Source organism: Sinohyriopsis cumingii, chromosome 3, assembly GCF_028554795.1.
Source record: "Sinohyriopsis cumingii isolate HCF-2022 chromosome 3, ASM2855479v2, whole genome shotgun sequence".
NCBI classification, from domain to species: Eukaryota; Metazoa; Mollusca; class Bivalvia; order Unionida; family Unionidae; genus Sinohyriopsis; species Sinohyriopsis cumingii.
In genome coordinates, this window is record NC_142963.1 from 7,075,645 (window position 1) to 7,098,349 (window position 22,705).

At 33.6% G+C, this 22,705-nt stretch overlaps 1 protein-coding gene across 2 annotated transcripts in view; it reads right to left on the reverse strand.

Annotated features, from left to right (window-relative positions):
* Nucleotides 1-269: 269 nt before the first annotated feature.
* LOC149802425 (uncharacterized) overlaps nt 270-22,705 on the reverse strand; it is a 45,571-nt gene continuing 23,135 nt past the window's right edge. Inside the window, exons 3-5 of one of the 2 annotated variants that reach the window (XR_016420030.1) lie at nt 21,413-21,850; nt 1,066-16,723; nt 270-1,007 (exon numbers count right to left, since the gene is read on the reverse strand). Coding sequence is in view for 1 of the 2 variants with exons in the window: in XM_089951635.1 (XP_089807761.1) it covers nt 16,497-16,723; nt 21,413-21,850 (665 nt within the window). In the remaining variant the exon portion in view is untranslated. Of the gene's footprint in view, nt 16,724-21,412; nt 21,851-22,705 lie in introns of both variants that reach the window. The other variant, XM_089951635.1, reaches the window with a different exon arrangement.

The window sequence follows — 22,705 nt, forward strand, 5'->3', positions numbered from 1 at the left end:
AAGTTATAGATATCAATGTCAAAGCCTCTTCTCTGTGCAAAAATTAAGTTATAGATATCAATGTCAAAGCGTCTTCTGTCAAAAATTAAGTTATAGATATCAATGTTAAAGTTTTTTCTCTCTGCAAAAATTAAGTTACATCAATTAAGTCGATGGTAATTATGTGGAAAATTGTATTTATAATGATCTTCTTAACAAAAAGAAATTATATTTAAAAAAATCGGTAATGGTCATACTATTAACACAAAGATGAAATAAAAACTAATCACTCATTTTGTGTAACAATTTTATTAAATGCATTTGTATAAAGAAAATTAAAGTGAAAAGCACCATTACCGGGCAACAGGTTGAACAATCCGAACTAATGCAAGTATAATGATCCCTCACTATATTGCTCCTCTATATAACACTTTATTTGATACAAGACAGTCATGGTCATAGATCTCACAATGAAGCTCCTCTATATAACACTGACTTTCATACAATACAGTCATAGCCATAGATCTCACAATAAAGCACATTAGTATAAGTCATAGATCGCTCAGTATCACACTGTATTTGATATTACATGGGCACAGTCATGGATCTCACTATAAACCACCCGTGTATAACACAGTATTTGATACAATACTGGCATTGTCATGGATCCAATTAGACTGGTTAACTGAAATTTTCTCGTCTATAACTCCATAAACCCCAATATAAGGCAGCCTTGCTTATATCACTATAAGCAATATAAGCCATCCTAGTCTAAAACATTAGAAACCCAAATAAAAGACAGCCTTGCCTATAACACTACAAACCACAATGTACGGCAGTCTCACCTATAACACTCTAGAAACATTCATGGCTACCCTGAATAGCATTGTAGTGAGGGATGACTGAATATACAAACTTTAGGCATAAAAAGCTTGTAGACTGTAACTTATATTTTTCCATATATAATGTACCCAAAATAATCAGCAATATATCATGGTTAGCATATATCAGAATCTAAATAGCTGTACCTTATGTGACAGCACAATATATCATGGTTAGCATATATCAGAATCTAAATAGCTGTACCTTATGTGACAGCACAATATATCAGGAACTTAACAGGGGTACCTTACATGACAGCATATCATGTCAGACACTCTCACAGCTTATACTCTCAGAATATATAACTGCCATAAAGCTGTTTTTAACTCTGGGTTACCTTTGTCCATCTTCTCTGTCCTTCTCTAATCAGATATTGAGATCCAAACAAAGAGACAAAAACCAGACAGTATATGGCAGCTCTGATGCATTACATTTTAATGTTATCACTGTATTGTGATGTTGGACCTTGTAATGTCATCAGACCTATGCCCATCTCTGCCTGTGGAGAATTTCTCATGTTTTCCTCCCACATACATGTATTAAGTACAATCTTCACCTTCAGCACTAAAGCCTTGCAGAGAAATGATCAATGAAAATGCAGACTGACATGCAGTTTTCAAAGTACACAGTTTTCTATTGGTGGCATTTTACCATCCAACTTACAGCATTGTGGCATTGTCCTTCCAGCAACAAAAAAAAAACACTGTGAAGAGTATCATATCAGGATCAAAACACTGTACAAAATGTGCTAAGATATCAGGATCAAAACACTGTACAAAATGTGCTAGGATAGCAGGATCAAAACACTGTACAAAATGTGCTAGGATAGCAGGATCAAAACACTGTGCAAAATGTGCTAGGATAGCAGGATCAAAACATTGTGCAAAATGTGCTAGGATAGCAGGATCAAAACACTGTACAAAATGTGCTAGGATATCATATCATGATCTAAAGTCATACAGAATGTGCCAGTGTGTCAACTTTGGGAAATTTGCTGGAAATCTTCAAAATAACAAATACTGTAAATGGCAATCTTTTAGCACCATTAAATTTTAGTCAGTTTCAACAACATACAATTCCTGGGTTGGAAAAAATATTTTAATTTGAGAGATTTACAGTTTTATTTTTATTTTGGGGTTAATAGCTTTAAAAATAATGTATTAAAAAATAATGTATTATTTAAACAGATGATAAATAATTTTACAAATTTAAAATTGTCAGTAGTGTTTACACTGTGTATCAATATTTCTACAAATTTAAAATTGTCAGTAGTGTTTACACTGTGTATCAATATTTCTACAAATTTTAAACTGTCAGTAGTGTGTACCCTGTGTATCAATATTTCTATAAATTTTAAATTGTCAGTAGTGTTTACCCTGTGTATCAATATTTCTATAAATTTTAAATTGTCAGTAGTGTTTACACTGTGTATCAATATTTCTATAAATTTTAAATTGTCAGTAGTGTTTACACTGTGTATCAATATTTCTACAAATTTAAAATTGTCAGTAGTGTTTACACTGTGTATCAATATTTCTACAAATTTAAAATTGTCAGTAGTGTTTACACTGTGTATCAGTAGTTTGATCTCATCACAAAAAGAAATGTATGCAGAATTTTAGAAAAGTTTTTGTTAATATCTTTTTTTTCAAGAATTTTTTAAAATTTACATTACAGACTCAAATGTTCTGATATGATATGCTTAATATATGTTCTTTCCATGCAGTTTGGCTACATTATACACAGAATAGCCATTTACTAAGCACTCCTCCAAAAAAAAATTGATGTCCATGAAATTAAAATGTTCTTATAAAATTGAAGGGAAAAAATGAATGTACATAGTAATTTTTAAAAAAAATATCCATATATAATTGATATCATAATTAAAAATTAGACACCACTTGTATCAATAGCATGCTTAACATTAGTGGAACTATACAAATACCATATATACTCCTTTATAAGTCAGTCCAACTGTAAATTGCACAGACCTAGAACTGCCATAGCATAATACTATGGCAGATCTTGATCTGTCTGTTAAAAGTAATCAGTAAAACAAATAAAAGACCATGATCTGCAAGCACTAAATGTGATAGCAGATTAGAGTTAATTTTGTTTGCAGGTGTTCTTGTCTTATAAAAAAGCATATACGTTATATAGATCAGCCAATAATTAGCTAATTCTTAAATCTTAGTGATTATATTGCTATTCTGGATACAGCAGTTGATAATTAAAAATAAATTATTTCAAATTCCATCCAAATTTGAGCCTTACATAATGTATATCACCAAAGAAACAAAAAAAGTGGAATGTTTTTGCTCCAAGCTATATAATTCCTACCCTGAGTAAGAAGCAAAACCATGACCTGTAAAGCCAGGCATGACAAATCTATAATCTTTTCAATACACCATATCAATTCAGCAATCTAAGTGAAATCGCATATAGATCTGACAGCGACCGCTTATGAGTCAAGTTCTGGTGACCTTTGAATTAGCCAATGGAAATGCAGCTTTCAGAAATTTGAAAGTGAATCAAATCATTTGGCACACATCGATACTCTTCAGCCATACTGCTCAGTCTCCAAATACAAGTGTTAGCCTTTATCTGACTGGCTGATAAAATTAGTGATTATCATAATAACATAAGGTCACCAGAATATGATGCCTAAGCATTCACTGTCAGATCTTCATGTAGGACAATGGAGATTTGATTTGAATCAGGTTGTCAATTTGAAACCATGTTGTAAATTTGCTTAGGCAGTTCATGAAAAGTGTACACTGTATCATGTAATCAAAAGAACTAATTGAAAATATAACTAATGAGTTAGCATAATTTACAGAGTGAGCAAGTGTTATTTGATTACAAACCCCAGCCAAGCAGCAAATATTTATGCTATTTAAACCTTTACAGGAGAAACTACCATGATTAAAGCACATTATGGAGGAAGCTGGACATCAAAATTGTTGACTATAGTTTATGCAATATGCAACTGAATAAATCTTAAATATATCTCAATATAATTTATATATAACAGAAAATTCATACCAGCATTTCAGGGCCTGTAAATGTATTAAAACAATATGAAATATAAGATCCCAAACCCAGAAAATATGCTGGAAATAATTATGATGTTGTGTTATAAAACCATAACATGTAATATACTGCATTGAAAACAGCTACCATTACTATGTGTATATTAAAGCATAAACAAATTCTAAATAAACTACAAAATCAAATCTTTGGACTACCAATTATTGTCAGCAGTAAAAATGAATTACAAAATCAAATCTTTGGACTAATCATTATTGTCAGCAGTAAAAATGCACCAAAATCTCTCCTAGCCTATCCTCAAGTATCACTTAAGTTTCCTTTCTCTTTATCTCTTATTGCTTTTGTCACATGGCACTATACAGCCAGGATTATGTTGATATGTAGTTAATCCAATACACATATACCATGCATAATTGTTTATAACTGTTTATAGTCCAGCTTCAAACTGCACAGACCCAGATCTGCGAATGCAGACTATGAATGCAGATCTGGGTCTATATTGTTTGCAGCCCAACTTAAAATATATCATATATGGTACATAAATATGCTGCCTTGAACAGGGACACCTAATTAAAAAAATGTTTAAGCATAATGCGAAGGCATATTCTGGACAATAAGGTAGGTACTACATTTAAAATTACAGTGGGGACAATGGAGTAGGTACTACATTTAAAATTACAGTGGGGACAATGGAGTAGGTACATTTAAAATTACATTGGGGACAATGGAGTAGGTACTACATTTAAAATTACAGAGGGGACAATGGAGTAGGTACTACATTTAAAATTACAGTGGGGACAATGGAGTAGGTACTACATTTAAAATTACAGACGGGACAATGGAGTAGGTACTACATTTAAAATTACAGAGGGGACAATGGAGTAGGTACTACATTTAAAATTACAGTGGGGACAATGGAGTAGGTGCTACATTTAAAATTACAGTGGGGACAATGGAGTAGGTACTACATTTAAAATTACAGAGGGGACAATGGAGTAAGTACTACATTTAAAATTACAGAGGGGACAATGGAGTAGGTACTACATTTAAAATTACAGTGGGGACAATGGAGTAGGTACTACATTTAAAATTACAGTGGGGACAATGGAGTAGGTACTACATTTAAAATTACAGTGGCGACAATGGAGTAGGTGCTACAGTTCAAATCAGTGGGAACAGTGGTTTGGTTTTGTGGGATTTAGCACCATTTTTCAGCACATGATCAACTAAACAGTGTCGGCAGTATACTTGATAGGAAAAGAACCAATGATCCACTGTTAGCTATTCACAAGCTTTCTCACCAACTAAACACCGAAGGATGGAAACTAAGTGTAGAACTTTGTCATTTACAAGCAATACATTTATAAAATATGACCAGAACCTTTCATCATATTGATATCATCTAAGATCTTCATAAATATGAAGTTCCATAGCTAAAATGATTGAAAACAAAAGCAAGAGACCAAAGTGGTTATGATATTGCTCAACTGTCAGACTCTCATACTCCTCAGCATCTTTGCTAGCCAAGGTTCCGATAACCCTATCTACACCTTGGCATATCAAGCTGATATTTTTGAGTTTCGGGTCTGTTAAATTCGTTGGATGCAGCAGCAAGCCACCGCATCCAAACAAAATTAAGTTGTTCAAATTTTAACACTATTCCTACATGATCGAGACAAGAGGGGCACACAAATTGAATGGACTGACAAATAAGCAATTTTCCAGTGTCTGTCCATGTTTGCACAAATACCTTTCACTCAAATACACCTGTAATGGCTTCCCTCTGGTACACAGTCATACTTTCGATGTTAAACTTCCAAAGAATCCTTTTTAGGTCAACTGCAACCACTGTTTTTGGCAGATGTACAATGCACAACGCTATTGGTTATTTGGCATTATATACTAAGTGAGGCAACACATGATATCCAATAGATGTCTCTAGGACAATACACCAATATAGCTGTTCAATCTGCCAAGGTGTAGATAGGGTTATCCGAACCTTGGCTAGCAAAGATAACTCCTCACCTGCTCTGCACAAGTTGAAAATGGGGTTTCCACCTGATTGCAAACAAAGTCACATCAATGTTAGGGGAGCCAGCCAAGACACAATTTTGATAAAGCATACTGAAGGAAGCATTCCTTCTGAATATGATGTAAATTGGCTCAGCAATTCTGTGAGAAAATGAAAATAGGTATTTCATAAGGTTGCTGTCTGAACCTTACCATTAGCAGAGAACCACCCAAAAAGCAGATCCTTACAAATATTCCTACCAAGTTTAATCCAACCTGGTCCAACCATTTTAGAGATGATATTAGAAACAGATTTTGTACCTGTTTGCTAAAAAGTTACAATGTTTAAGCTAGGGACTGTGAATTAGTAATGCCTATACTAGGATAATCAGGGGCCATAACTCAAAGAAATGTATGCAACATGTGCTCATCCTTTAACTCATCTGCTCTTCTTGCAATAAAGCTGCAAAGGCTTAGGTTGAAATCGAATAATAAATAAATATATGCTGGTAAGTGTTCACAAGACTGTTTATCAGCAATGCCAATGCCAATGCGATCAAGTTTCAAAATTCATCAACCATGCCAATGCCAACACAATCAAGTTTTAAAATTTTCAGAAATATGCTAAGGATTTGCTCATCAAATGCATCTGAGTTCTTGAAATGAAGCTTGAAGATGGATTTTGTTACAAGTTTATAATAAATGTTGAAGCTAGAGTGCTTACATGCTTGTGCATCATCAATGCCTATGCTAAAATGATTAAAGGGCCATAACTCCAAGAAATAAGCATAGAACATGCTTACTATTGAACCCATCTCAGCCAGTTTTGCTGAAGCTTCATGGCAAATTTGGTTAAACTTCATAATCAATGTTAAAGCTAGAGTTTACATGGAGACTACAATTTTCTAAAAAGCATTAATTTTGACATGAGGCATCATGTAATGATTACAGCATGTTACGTTTAATATTTAACCCACTTTGTAGTATATTCACTGTCTTAAAATAAGCATTAACTATAGTTTTAACGACTGCCATATCTTCTTTCTTTAGACATATTAGGAAGTATTCAATTGACATAAATAAGACAATTGTTAATTTATGTCATTCATGTGAGTGAAGTAAACCTTGTCAAAAAAAATAAAGAAAATTCTCTAAAAATCAGATTCTTAATTCATATTGTTCTTCAATTCTATGGAATATTTACAATTTGTATGTGGAACTCAACTACAATCCTAATCACTGGCAAAAAGTTAGAATATTTAACTTTTCCAAAACAATCTATTTTACATATCTTAGTATCCTAACAATTAAAACTATCTTTAAAATGTATAGATTTATGTGCATTTTCTAACAATACTCATAGCTAAAAATCCCCAATTAAATGTCACTACAAAACAGTATGGCAAGAAGTACCCTGTAACTTATTCCCCACAAAAAATAATAGCTGAATGAGCATTACAAAACTCATAAAATATACACTGTGTGAGGGTCATAGATTCATGTCAATACTTCAAAAAATGGATATCTTTGTTACTTCTGAACTACACAATTTTCTTCAACAGAAAGCCTGCTTACCTGGTCAGTTTCGGGCAGGTTACAAATTTTTAAATATTCCAAAAAATCTTGAATACTTTTCATTGACTTTATCATTTCTTTCAAATGACCATAATTACTAAAGTCATGTAAGAAATTTTTCTTTTTCATTATTTAATAAAAGAATGAAGTTGCAACCATGTCATTTTACTCCAAGAATTCATAGCACTATGAGGTACCTTGATGGTGCACCAAGGGACTAAGTGATGCCATATTGTTGTCATCATATTGAAATGATTATGTGATTTTGAGATCCACAGTAAATACTGATTTTACCAACAACACCAAAAAAATGCATAAATTCAAATACACTTTTACCTGAAGCACCAAGGTCTGGTCTGTATACCAGTACATAGGAAATTTGTATAACCATAACATGAAACATAATGGAATCAACAAAAATTAAAATCAGAAAAGTCAATGGGATCAACGAAAAGCATACAGCAGAACAAAGTAAACAAAATGCAACAAATAATGTAGTTAGTTACTACTATCACAAAAGATGGAGATGGTATGAAATGTGTTCCTCCGAGTCCTAAAAAAGTAGCAGAGTGTATATAATAACTTGATCAAACAATACATAAATTGTACCCTATATCAACAATACATATATTGTACTCTATATCAACAACATACATGCCAACCCCTGGCGAGGAAAAAGTGTAATCCTAGTGGACAAAAAGAGTAATCCGAGCAGAAAAAAAGTAATCCACATAATAACATGATAAAAATTCAATGAGCATATGTAAAAAATTATTTATTTATCCCTCTGGACTGCTTGAAGTTTTCATATATAACGCTTTGAGCTTTAAAAAGAATCAGACTCTCATATTGCATTTAAAAACACTTTGCCCCAGCTGAGACTATGAATGTTTTGCACACCAGTAGAGCACTAAGTGCTGGGTTACAGAGCCTGGATCTGAATTCAGTTTTATTTTTGTTAACAATACTGAACAATCTCTCACAGTCAGCATTAGAATGGTAAAGAACCAATATTCCTTTCATAACCTGACAAAGAAGAGGAAATTTATATCTTACAGTTATTGGGTCTTTTTGCTGGGAAATACAATGAAAAAAGTCAACTCTGTCCACATTAAGTACATTGTCAGGTACAGTGCCAACTTGCAATTTCAAGAGTTCTCCTAATTTATCTGCAGCCTTTCCTGCAGCTTGGTGCATCATATGACAGAGACAACCTCTATGTACACATTTTAGACATTTTTCAAATATAGAATACAACTCCTTTATGAATTCCAGTCATCACTGACGCATTATCAGCTTAAAACCCCATACAGTCCTGCAAACTTATGTTTATTCAAAGCATAATCAAGCAAATAAAAAAAATGTTTTCTCCAGTGGAATCTACTGTTAATTCTGGTAATGAAAGAAGAGCACTCTGACTTTGCCCTTTTCATTGTCAAAGTCTCTTACACAGACTGGGTACAACTTTTTGTCATAATCACTACTCCTGTCTGTTGCAATACTAAAACAGTCCAATTTTCATGGCTTCTGCAATTTTAAGTGAAGTATCTTCTGCTAAGCACCAAACAATATTACATGATTTTGTTTTTGCACATGCATATTTTCTGCAATTTTGGAATCAGGAAATACCCATTTGAACAAAGGACCAATGTAGTCTTCTGCAGCTAGGGGTAGTCTGTGTTCTACTAAGAACTCAATACATAACGCCCCTGCATTTATAAAATTCGTGTCAACAGTTAAGTTCTGCTGTAAAAAAGAAGTTACCTTAGAACTGGAGTTTGTAAAGTGAGCTAATTCAAGGTTTCTTTGTTTTACCACCATGACCAATATTAAAATCCTTTCTACATAGCCTGCAAGGGGCGTGAAGCTGCCCTAGAATGGAATGCTGTATTGTGTAATTCATGTATTCATTTCTGAATCAGTTTCTCATCTTTTTCTAATTCATCTGCTAGAATAAATCTGACTTGACTCTTAGCACCAAATACCTACAGACTGATTCTGTACCACATGTGAATTATAACAAAGAATCTGCGAGCAAAGATCACAAGTTAGAAAACCAGTATGTTCTCTCCTAACTAAGCCATACAACTGCTATCAATAGAAACCAAGGTCAAAAGGAGAAACCAGCAATGTTTCTTGGAAATAGGGTAACTGCTATAAATAGAACGTAACTGTTAGGAAAGTGCATGCAAGTCTTCGGACAAGCGTACTCTTATGTCGTAGTTACAGAGAAGCAGTCTTTTCTAGAATACGGTCTGTAGAATTAATGGGATGTTAATAAAAATGAGAAAACAAATTATTAATTTCTTTTGGAGGGGGTTATACCAAAAGTGCGTAATCCTAATAGTTACGCATAAGGCGTAATTTAGTGAAAAAATTATTGCACTAAAAGCGTAATGGTTGGCATGTATGCAACAATACATATATTGTACTCTACATCAACAATACATATACTGAACTCCATACCAACAATGTATATATTGTACTCCATATCAACAATATACTGTATTATATATTGTACTCCGTATCAACAGTACATATTGTACTCCATGTCAACAATACATTTATCGTACTCTATATCAACAATACATATATTGTACTCCATATCAACAGTACATACTGTACTCTATATCAACAATACATATATTGTACTCCATATCAACAGTACATACTGTACTCTATATCAAACAATACATATATTGTACTCCATATCAACAGTACATATTGTACTCCATATCAACAATACATGTTGTACTCTATATCAAACAATACATATTGTACTCTATATCAAACAATACATATTATACTCTACATCAAACAATACATATATTGTACTCCATATCAACAGTACATATTGTACTCTATATCAACAATACATTTATTGTACTCTGTATCAACAATACATATATTGTACTCTATATCAAACAATACATATATTGTACTACATATCAACAGTACATATTGTACTCCATATCAACAATACATATATTGTACTCTATATCAAACAATACATATATTGTACTCTATATCAAACAATACATATATTGTACTCAATGTCAAACAATACATATACTGAACTGTGTCTGGAACATAAAAGGCAATAAAGCATCACAACCATAAAAAATAAATCAAAATACCGCAAAGGTCTCAAACACAATCCCAATACGGCACCAAGCCGTATCCTGTGGCCCGCAAAATGATTGGTGTCACAAGGTGTCATGAGAGACAATAAAGGTGGTGCAGCCCTTGGGCTATCAAAATGCCTTCATGTGGCCCTCAGGGTGGTTTGAGTTTGAGACTTATGATCTACCAGTAATTCTTTAAATGGGATTAGAAGGATAATGACGGTAAAATACAATATCTTGCATATTCTCTGTGTGAAAATTACATGCATGTTTACCATAATGTTAACAAAAGTATGGCATTTCACTTTTACAAAGACATTGCGTATAATATATTTTCAACCTTTTCTAAAGCACCAATGTCAGACATCAGTACACAAGACTTAAATCAAGTTGACATCCTACTCTTAACTGGCCATTGTTTTCAGTTTGTATTCTTGACTCCTTTTCCTTCCTTAATAAAAGACTCAAAATTTATTCTTAACTTTTGACCAGTTCTTGGAACAACATCCGTTATGGTTACCCAAGGTCTGGGAAAGAAAAAAAATCCCTCTCAATCAAAAAAAAATTTCAGAAATAATTTGAAAGAGAAAAGTGTCCTGTTTAACTAATGGAAGTGCAATAACAAGTCCGAATGAAATATCTTCTGTCAATCGATACACACAAAAATGAAGAAAAGTGTGCAAACAAATGAGGTAGAAGTTCCAATTTTTGACTAGCTGAAAAAAGGTACAAGTTAAATGTATAATTTATTGTTGCTGCTGTCACTGTTGATATAATGCAGTTCTTAAGTTGCTTACAAGAATTCATGGTTTGACCCATTTACACAATTGCTGCAAACATAATTTATGCTGACTGAAAATTTAAATGCTTAATTTCATCTTGTCTTAATGGTATTTTAACATGCATGCATGATGTATGTTACAATTCAAACAGTCTGCAATCTTTGCATGTAACACAGCATACAAGAATTAATTAACAAAGCCCAAGCTGGCCAATCTTGCTAATACAAAAACTACAAGGCAAATATTAAGCATTGATTGGAATAAGAAAATTATTACACAGTTTGATTTAAACCCACTGGTTTGTTGATTAAACCTAAAGCAGAAGCAAGGTGTTTACTTGTAAACATGAATCCTCTTACCAACTGAAGCACATCTGCAATAGCTGACAATATACACACTGGTATGGAGTATTGGTAACAAGTCAATGGGATGTTTAACAGCTAATAAAATACAGACTGGCATGGAGGACTGACACCAAGTCAATGGATGATCATTACTAATTTCCCATGCTCTTAAGAATTCAAAACTTTAGGTAATATCACAATGCCTTCATCAGTGACTACTGTTGATCACATGACTTATTACAGTCATGTGATAAGAGGAGACTGGTGTTGATGGGTGGTACTTCAAGCCATCATCCTTGTTTAGTGAAGGTGAAGTACGTAATCGAAATACAACAGCAGAAGCCAATCTGGACATACAGTAGTTGGGATTTCTTAAAGAGGGCATAAACAGGTAATTAAGCAGATAATTAAAACAAAAAGCAGAGCAACAGTGAGAACTGATGTTGAAATATGAAAATGAAAATGCAGATTCTCCTTCCTGAACTTATGTTTTAAATCTCGTCCATTTTCTGTTTTTCCAAATTTTTTCAGACTTGCCCGTAAAAATACCATACCATAACCAGGCTGTTTTTCCATTAATCAGACTCATCTGTCCATCCTCAAGTTTTGAAACAGCATATTGTGTGAATGCCTGAACCTTGCTTGCTGTCATATTAAAGTGTAACTGAAACTAAAACTCACCAACAACACAACATACATTGTCTGTAATGCACTGGCATTACCATCATTAGTGTCCATGTTGATCATTCAAATTCATCCATAAAACAAAACTGTGTAGATTACGATCTGCTGGCATATAGTATGATGGCAGGGAGGGGATCAATCCACAATAGGAAAATCGTACTGAAGCAAAATGGGTAAAACATTTCTTGGCAATAAATTGGAACCCAATCCTAGTTTTTACCTGATTATGGATGCAGAGATTTAAAACCTGTGGCAAAACTTGCAATTTAAGTGGGATTTTCAGTCACACATCCTAGATACAACTCTGCAAATGGACTATAATGAACAGTTTGCTGAAAATGTAAAAAATCACTCGGGCATGAGAACTAGGTCACCAGACCTTATTTTGGTACAGTTGTTATACTCTTTCTGGCAACATCTACATATTCATTTTCATAAATGTAGGTGAATACAGTCCAAGATCTTGTGGCCATAACAAATAGATGAATGAAAATATGACTTGCTCAAACATTAGGCCACACTGACCTAGTCTTGTCAAGAATGAGTTACTTTCGCTGAGATTCATCCACATACAAAAATGAGTCCTTGAAAATGAGGATGCAATGAATGAGTAAAGAATATACCAATGAGCATGTGAATGAATTGATAAAATGCTATATCCTATAAGATTGCAAGAAGATAAAAAACAAAATATATATATGGGAATGCATTGCGACTGAATTGAACAAATAATTATGCACAAATAATAATAAGGTGGATCTAGAACAGTACCTAATCTTTAGAAGTTCAAAGTGCTTTACAATATTTGATAACACACAAAAACATATACAATGGCAAGACTGCCAAAATAAACACCATAAAATTACACAATAAAACCATGCTGATAATAATTAAGGAAGTAAATATTATTAAGTCTTCAAGTCTGTTCTGTTCTGTAGATAAGTTTTATGGCACTACAAATCAGTGTCCTCGTATCTAAGATCTATGGGCCATTCATTCCATGAATACCACTCCCTTGGTAACTCGCAAACCCGTTTATAATGCGGGGTTAGGCATGGATCTCATTTTTTAAACCAGAAAACACACCAACAATTGATCCCTATTTATTGAACTTGAAGAAAATTGGGATCAAAATTGGTAAGGGAAACTTTAATGTATCGCTCATTTTATAATCGAAAACAGTAGATAGGACCTGGAAATTTTAAACAAAACGAAATATCAAATTTAAAAATAGGTCATTTATTTTTTACATTTTCTTTTCAAACACTCCCAGTACACCACAATTAACAATATGTAAGGAAATTTTGATCAATGAAAATGTCACTCACGCCATGTGCAGGCTGTACTTTAATAAATAAATACAAATTAAATAACTTTTTATCAATTGAAATTTGTGTTCTAGTTCTATCTTTTAGTTCCTTTTAAGTGTAATCATCATAAATACGTGTCTTCTTGTAATTAAACGTAAAATTCGTCAATCTACCATAACAACTATGTCCACGAGCATTTCTCTGAGAACCTAATTAAGTGCCAACCATGTTTTGATAACTGACTTTCTGAAGTATTTGCTGTACTGCTGCACTGAATTAAAAGCTGGCCTCCTTTGTATTATCATGTTAATTATGTCTTTTGAATCAAATAAAGGAGGAGAAATAAAAGAAAAGTTAAAAGGCACGAAAATCCCACAAACTTAAAATCTAGCAGCCCCGGTCGTATGTTGGGTGAACTCATTTCATTGTATCAATCGAACACTTATAAATGTTTTTAAGTATGTAACATAAACTAACTTAAATTAAACAACTCCTTCATAACTGTGATCAAAGATAACAAGGCAGCCAAGCGAAACAAATACTTTGTAAAATAAAGAGCTTGATTTCACAGATAAGGACCATTGTGGGCAAGCGAGTATCAGAGAATTCTTGAACTGGCACTTACAGATATCCTCAAGGATGATAGGAAGTTTCATTATTAATTCCAATGAAATCATGATATCAATACTGTACTAACTGAACAATACAAAAATTGAGTTTCAGTGTAGATGATTGTCTCACAAAATAAATGTCGCATGTTTTTGAGAAAAAGGAATCTTGTTTGGTGGTGTAGCAACAGTTAGTCTAGTTCCCTGCTGTGGGGAATCCCGGTTTGGCAGGACAATATTAAACACCACTACGGTCACCAGACTCATCAAGAAACAAAATGCAGTGACGTAATACAAAGATTTTTTCACATACATATTGACAGTTGTTGAAACCAGTTGGAACGATCTTTCATATGTTGGACATTTTGAAAATAAATGTTATTTAAACAGAATAATGAACAACTTCATTAGAAAAAACGCGTTATTCAAAATTATTATCGATGTGATTGTAAAATGAGGATTCAGTCAATAAACAGCCCAGTTCCCTAACAATGCTCCCCCCACCCACGGACGGTTTTCTCAATGTAAAAGCAATTTTTTTTCAATTTTTGGAGGTCCCTTGGTAACTTGCATCTCGCCTTTAGTGCGGTCAATGTTTGTGAACCTTGTTGTGTGCGAGTTATCGAGAGAGTGGTGTAGCTGGATCCTGGTACATAAAAGATCGTTGTCCACATGACTGCGTTTTAACAGTGGGAACAATGAAAATGATAGGTGTATTTTAGTGGAGCCAGTCAATGAAAATTAGCATTGTGAAGATTTTATGTTTGATTCTAGATTGAACATGTTTGCCAGTGAAGGTTACAGAGCAGGTTGAGGTGTGCTCAGTCCCTTGTACTTTAAGGATGTTCAGAGCAGACTTGTTTTGAACAATAAAACAGTAACACCATGAGCATTCCTTTCTCCTTTCTGTGTTTTACATAGTAAATGTTAACACACTGTAGCCTCAACCTACTATCCATAGTAAATGTTAACATACTGTAGCCTCAACATACTGTCTATAGTAAATGTTAACACACTGTAGCCTCAACCTACTATCCATAGTAAATGTTAACACACTGTAGCTTCAACCTACTGTCCTTAGTAAATGTTAACACTATAGCCTCAACCTACTGTCTATAGTAAATGTTAACACACTGTAGCCTCAACCTACTGTCTATAGTAAATGTTAACACACTGTAGCCTCAACCTACTATCCATAGTAAATGTTAACACACCCTCCTTAGTAAATGTTAACACACTATAGCTTCAACCTACTGTCTATAGTAAATGTTAATACTCTAGCCTCAACCTACTGTCTATAGTAAATGTTAACACACTGTAGCCTCAACCTACTATCCATAGTAAATGTTAACACACTGTAGCCTCACCCTACTGTCTACAGTAAATGTCAACACACTGTAGCCTCAACCTACTGTCTATAGTAAATGTTAACACACTGTAGCCTCAACCTACTGTCTATAGCAAATGTCAACACACTGTAGCCTCAACCTACTGTCCATAGTAAATGTTAACACACTGTAGCCTCAAACTACTGTCCATAGTAAATGTTAACACACTGTAGCCTCAACCTACTGTCTTTTAAATAAAACATTCAAAGAAAGAGAAATCTGTTATTAAGGCACACACACTCATATCCACAGAATAAAATTACTCATTGTTTTTCTGTAAAAAAAAAAAAAACATATCAAGTGACTGCTCTTTTGTAAAAAGAAATATATACCTAAGATTATCAAGTTCATTTCAACTGGGAACTACAGTTAACATGAAACTTCTATATTTAAATGCCTAGGCAATTTTCTGTCATACTGGGCATCACCAATAAAACTTCAATTTCCATTGTAAACATGAAATTCATATACACTGACTAGATTAAATTAACCACCAATTTTCAATTAAAACAAAAGCCTACCAAACCCACATCATACCATGTGTTTACATGTAAGCTGTAATGATATATTGCTTATTATTAATATTTACCATCAAAATTACGATTGTAAATTAAGTTGTCACTACAGTTATTGCCATTGCTACTTTAATGACAAGGAAACATTCCATTACTTCATTACTTATGCAACTTAATGAAAATCTTCCCCCCAAAAAATGTACAGCTTAAAGATAAAACAAAAAGAAGCCCAAATCAATATTTCTAAAAGTCTTCTGGTTTTAGTCCTTCATCGCGTATTACTGGTTTGATCATCTCCCTCAAGGCACTGTATCTACGGAAAAAGTCCAAATGTTTAGATTCTGTATAATCTCTCTTCAGTTTCTCCAGGCGATTGTGAAGGCGCAAAACTTTTGTTTCATACCGATCTTTTATCTTCTTTTTCTGTTCTACATCCTGGATTAACTCTGCTTTGTGGAGTTGCAAAATTTCTGAAAATAATTTTACAGACAACTTTAAGTTATGTCCACCTGTTAATGGCAAATACCATTAAAATACCTCCTCTGTGTGTATGTGTGTGTGTGTGTGTGTGTGTGTGTGTTTCTAATTCTGACTATATTGTAAGAAATGTTACTTGAAGACACTGATGCTCTACAGGCTAAAAGGAATTTCCTTGAATCCTCTATATGAATTTTTTTTCTGTCCTACCATTCTTTTTAATTGCAAAGCATTTAAAATATCTCTCTGACCAGTACAGCATAAAAATACAATGTACTATAATGACCCTGTGGCCAGTACCAATTTATCTCTGAAGTATAAATTGGTCCTGACAGAATAAGTATCCGAATTTTACTCGCATTTTTATTTAAAATATGCAGGTTCTGCAAAAAATACACATATTTGTGTGTATACCTATTTTTGGACATGTAAAGGTAAATTAGAAAATTATCCATTGCACTGGATCATCAAGGGAAACAATTATCTATTGCACTGGATCATCAAGGGAAACAATTATCTATTGCACTGGAACATCAAGGGAAACAATTATCCATTGCACTGGATCATCAAAAAGTTTCTGCAAACATTTTTGTCTCTATTTCAAAGACATCACAAAGATCATTAATCTACCTGCATAAATGAAATGATTAATATAAAGAGATGCCCATGTCCAACCAAATAAGTTAGGGACAAAAATTGAAGATTCTACTGAAAAATTTGGGACACTTATCTCAGCAAATAAAAATTCCATACAGAAGCCAGAAGAATGATAAAATCATTTAAAAACATTGCAAAACATCATGCCTATGTACAGTTATATAACACTATTTACAGTACACAGCCCTTTGTATTCTTTTAATTGTCCTGCAAACTGCTTCTGGCTCTTTTCAGCTTTACCAGAAGCTCCTTTTCCAATATCATGCATGTTTCTTTGACGAAATGTTTGTGAATGTCATCTCTCCCTCCATGCCTCTAAGAGAAACCCACACTGTACATCACACAGTAAGCATGGCCATCATTGAGGCATGAAGATTTTATGCAAGACCAGGCTTTAGAATAATTTACACTAAACTTGTATGTGTCTTTCATTGCTTGGGGTAGGCTTATAATCACTAACTCATTTCAAAGCAAAGACACGCAAAAAGGTTTATAAAAATATTGCTGATACAGTTTGAGAAAAAACCATGCTGTAGAAATCTAATTTAAAGTCAACAAACAAAACAGGACATCATGAAGAAAACACAATCAAGTGAAATGAGTGTTCTGGATGATGGCATGAAAATGATCATTTAACACAAATCACTGCAAAAGACTAGGAAGGACTAGAATGAACTGTTCTGAATAATAGAATGTTATATGCTGAAAACCAATCTTATAACAAATTACCAGAAAATACTGGAAAGGACCTAAAATACTCTCATATGGCAGGAAACTGATCATGTGACAGTTTTTAGTACTCTATGCTAGAATGCTTTCAAAAAAATTTGGTCAAATTCTGTTCTGAATGTTTTGACAAGTTGCTTATGTTGTTTTCTATTTCTAATAACCAGCCATATTCTGATGGCAGATTCACATCTTTTGGTCTTCATGCCAGGATCAAGTTTCATAAAATTAAATTCAGGAGTTAGGAAAAGTTGTTTAAGGACTTTCCTATTTTTACTAATCATGGCCAAATTTGATGGCACATTCGCACTATTTGTAAAAAATTAAAAGGTCTTCATTTTTTTTTTTTTTCTTACCAGATATCAAATTCTGCTAAGCCATTTTGTAGAAGTCATATAAAGGTTTTACTAATTTAGTAATGGTAAAGACCCAATGTATGACATGTCAGTTTACAAGCCCTCTCTGCCATGGTGCTATCTTTCAAAGATTAAATTCTACTCAGTGATTGTCAGAAGTCATTTAAAGGTTTTTTCTACTCTTACTAGCATATTGGAATTACATACATGTATTTATATAAATCTGAAATGTCTTCATGTCAGGATGCATTCTATCAAGCTTGGTCAAACCTATGATGCAATTTTTGTAGATGTTATTAAAGGTATCTCTGTTTTCTGTAACAACAGGCATAGATAATTTTAGATAGGCATCATTTGCATAAACTTGAAAGGTCTTCCATTTAGCACATTTTGTGTGGTCATTTTTAGTAATGGTTGTGCTATATGATGGCAGACTGGCATCATTTCTTTAACTCTGACAGCCCTTAACGCCACCATGTTCTGTACAAAATCTGTGTAAAATTGGTCTGTGGTTTTTAAGAGGAAATTAAAAAATAAGAATTGTTGATGGAAACATGACACAAAATGGACACAGGGCCATACCATAAACTCGCTTTGTCTTATGGTCTGGTGAACTAAAAATGCACCTGAAACCACCATACTAGACTTCCATACCCAAACTTCCTTTACCCTTTGAATTGTACGAAAAAAAGTCCCTTCTCTATCTTTAATGTCAACTGGTACTTCTTACATTTTTGCAAAAATATTTGGACTAAAACGAAAATCCATGTTTAATTTTCACACTTTCTTATAAGACTACCTCAAAAATACTTACACTCTACTGTCTGAAAAGAATTTACAGGAACTGAAGATAAGACCGTTTATTCTTTTTTTACTGCTGAGTACTGAAACCATCACAGATATTCTTGAGCAATAAGATTTTCAAATTAGCTTCTGTGGCTGCCATATCAGATGTAAGATCAGCATCATTTTCACTTAGGACCAAATGAACACCATTAGAATGCATCAGTGAAAACCCAATGATGACCATCCAATCAGGTGGAATAGCAAAAAACTTGATTTTAAAGATTGCTGCTGTGGTGACCACACTGGATGTCTGAGCATCACCATTTTCCTTTAGGACCAGCTAGATATCAAAAGAAATCTTCTCGTGAAAACCCCATGCCAATATGAGTTTCCATCCTGGAAGAATAATGATAACATTTCAAGATGGCTGCCATGGTGGCCTTACTGTATGTCAGATTGGCACCATTTAGATTTAGGATCAAGTATACATCGTAAGAAGCCTTTCAGTGAAAACCTGATGTTGATATCACCAGCCATCAGACGTAGTGTCCCATGAAAACCTGCACCCTTTTTGTCCCCTATGTTTTGGCTGAATATGAAGTAAATCATTATCAAAACTGGTAAATGAAACCTTGATATATTACTCATTTTATTGTCAAAAAAGACAGTTAGTACCCAAACATATGAACATTGTAAAATTTGCAAATTTTAACAAAAGGTCATATATTTTGTAAAGTTTTCATTACAAAAAACTTCTCAGTGTAAATAGCAATACTTTACAAAATTTCAATCATGCCTACTGTTGACAGCAACTTAAGAAATAAATGACAAATAAATTTTGCCAAGTGAAATTAATGTTTAAATCTTTTAAATTCAGTTTCAGTGAAATCATTGATAATGTGATATGTCCTTTTGTATTAAATCTGAAAATGGCAATCTACTGTCACAACTATGTTTATGAGTATTTCTGTGAGAATCTAAGTGCCGTGTATTTATCTAATTTGCATAAGTGTTTCTTGTATTGGTAGAATTAATTAAAAGCATACTTGCTTTGTATTATCACGTTATGTCTTTTGTATCAAATCAAATAAAAAGGAGTGTAATAAAAAAGTCAAAAGGCATGCAAATCCTACATACATATGAGAAGGTGGTCACAGTATTTTGTCAGATCAATTCATCTGAACTGACCAATTAAACACTGTTATAAATATCAATTCATTTCGACCGACCAATCAAACTCTTATAAATATTTTTATTTTGTAAGCAACATAATTAAAGTATCTAACATTATTCATTGGTTTATCTTACTATTTCACAAATCTGAACAAAGATAGAAATGAAGGCAACTCAGGCAGTTTTTGGTGCCAATGAAAAGCTTTGTTTCACAGACACAGTTAATTATGGAGAGGTGAGTTCCAAAGTTTGCAGTAAATTTAAATCCCTGAAGTGACAGTCCTACACAAGGATTGCCACAATTTTCACTATTACTGGTATCAAAATCATGTCATCAGTATTTTACTAATAGTACAAGAGAAATACAAAATTAACATTTTGAAAAAGGAAACCTTGCTTTATGGTAACATCTGAATATATTCACATGCAAAATACAGTGATGTATTACACAATGTTTTTGCATGAATAAAAGGTGAAGTGCATTGAAACCTCTTGGAGTCATGTTTTCAATATTTCTGAGGTTGGTTATCTTGAAAATACAAGGAATTTAGACAAAAAAAGTGAAAAACTTCATTTTATAAAGCTTATTATTTACAATTACTCACAACACAATTATAAAATGACCATTGTACTGCATGTTATTCCTAATTTTTCAGAGATCTCATTACAAATGACACCCATACTCATACTGCAGTCTGTGAGGAGCAACAATAAAAATCTTGTGCTAATGAGTGGCAGACAACAGGCCATAAGATAAGGTATTCTGGGAAATTATCAGTAAGAGCTACAGTTAGAATGAAGCACTCCTCATGACAATCAGTTGTGAATAATTAAAATTCCTTTTACTTCTGCAAGGCAATATTTCACAATTAAGAGCCAGTAAATTAAAACTCATTACAATGAAACTATGAAGAGAGGGATGACTTCCATTAAAGTACAATTTCACAGACAACGCAACAAAAATAAAACAAATCAAAAACATACTGTCAGAAGAATCCCCAGCAGCTCCATTGAATGAATAGGAGGCTTGCAACAGTCGAGTGACCTTCCCACTAGATTGCCGTGATGGTTGTGGTTGTGTAGAACTACTTGCTTTTCCATCGACATTCAGTGAATCACCTGCATTATTTGATAACTGCCGACAAGCTAGCACTAGCCCTGCCATTTTCCCTTTAGGTGGCCCAGGGTCTTGTGATTGAGTGGCCTGTTTCACAGCAGCCAAAATGTCATCAGATATCGTCATTTTAATCATGTCTTTTAACTCAGTGTATCGTTGTGGGGGTGCATGTCCTTTGCAGTTTTCATATGTGTCTGACAGCTTTTGCACCACACCATAAATTTCACGATACTGTCTGTCTGTGCGATGAAGTTCATGTGTTAATTCTATATCTTCCTTCTGAAGGGTTTCTTTCAGCTTGAATTCTAAAATCAAGAAAGCAAAGGTTTTTTGTAACTGCATTAAGATTAGAAAATATGATTACTGTTGACAAGCATTATCAAAGGTAGTTCCCCAAAGTTACTTTCACATAAAACCGTCTGTTAAGTTTGTGTGGCCAAGCTAAATAAGTGACACTTTATTTGCGTGTTTATTATGTCTTGAAAATAAAACAATCAATTGCCAGCAATCCAATGTAAGGCCAAATATTTATCGATTCAAAGTTGATATTAGTCTCATTCAATCAGAAATGCGCATAGCTATGTGAGATCTCATTCAATTTGACTCGTGCCAACCTATTAGATCTCATTCAAATAGACTCATACAGGGCTCAGTGAGATCTCATTTATTAGACTCATGCAAGGCTCTGTGTCATCTCATTCAATTAGAGTCATGCAGGGCTATCTGATTCAATTAGACTCGTGCAAGGCTCTGTGTGATCCCATTTAATTAGACTCATGCAAGGCTGTGTGATCTGATTCAATTAGATGCATACAGGACAGATCTGATTAAATTAGACTCATGCCAGACTGTGTGATCTGATTCAGTTTGACTGATGTAAGTTTCTGTGTGATCCCACTGAATTAGACTCATGCAAGGCTCTGTGTGATCTGATTCAATTATACTCATGCATGGCTCTGTGATGGTGCTCTACAGTTTTGTATTTTGAATAGGGTTAGAAGTTTGAAGAAAAAAAAATTCCCCCGTTTTCCTCACTGGTTATACTGGCTATTTAAAAAAGACCTTGTATATCTTAGGTATAATTCAAAGAACCTTTAATTCCCTTTATTTTGGTGTATAATTGATGGGTGTAATATGGGTTATAGAGTATACAGCTTGGC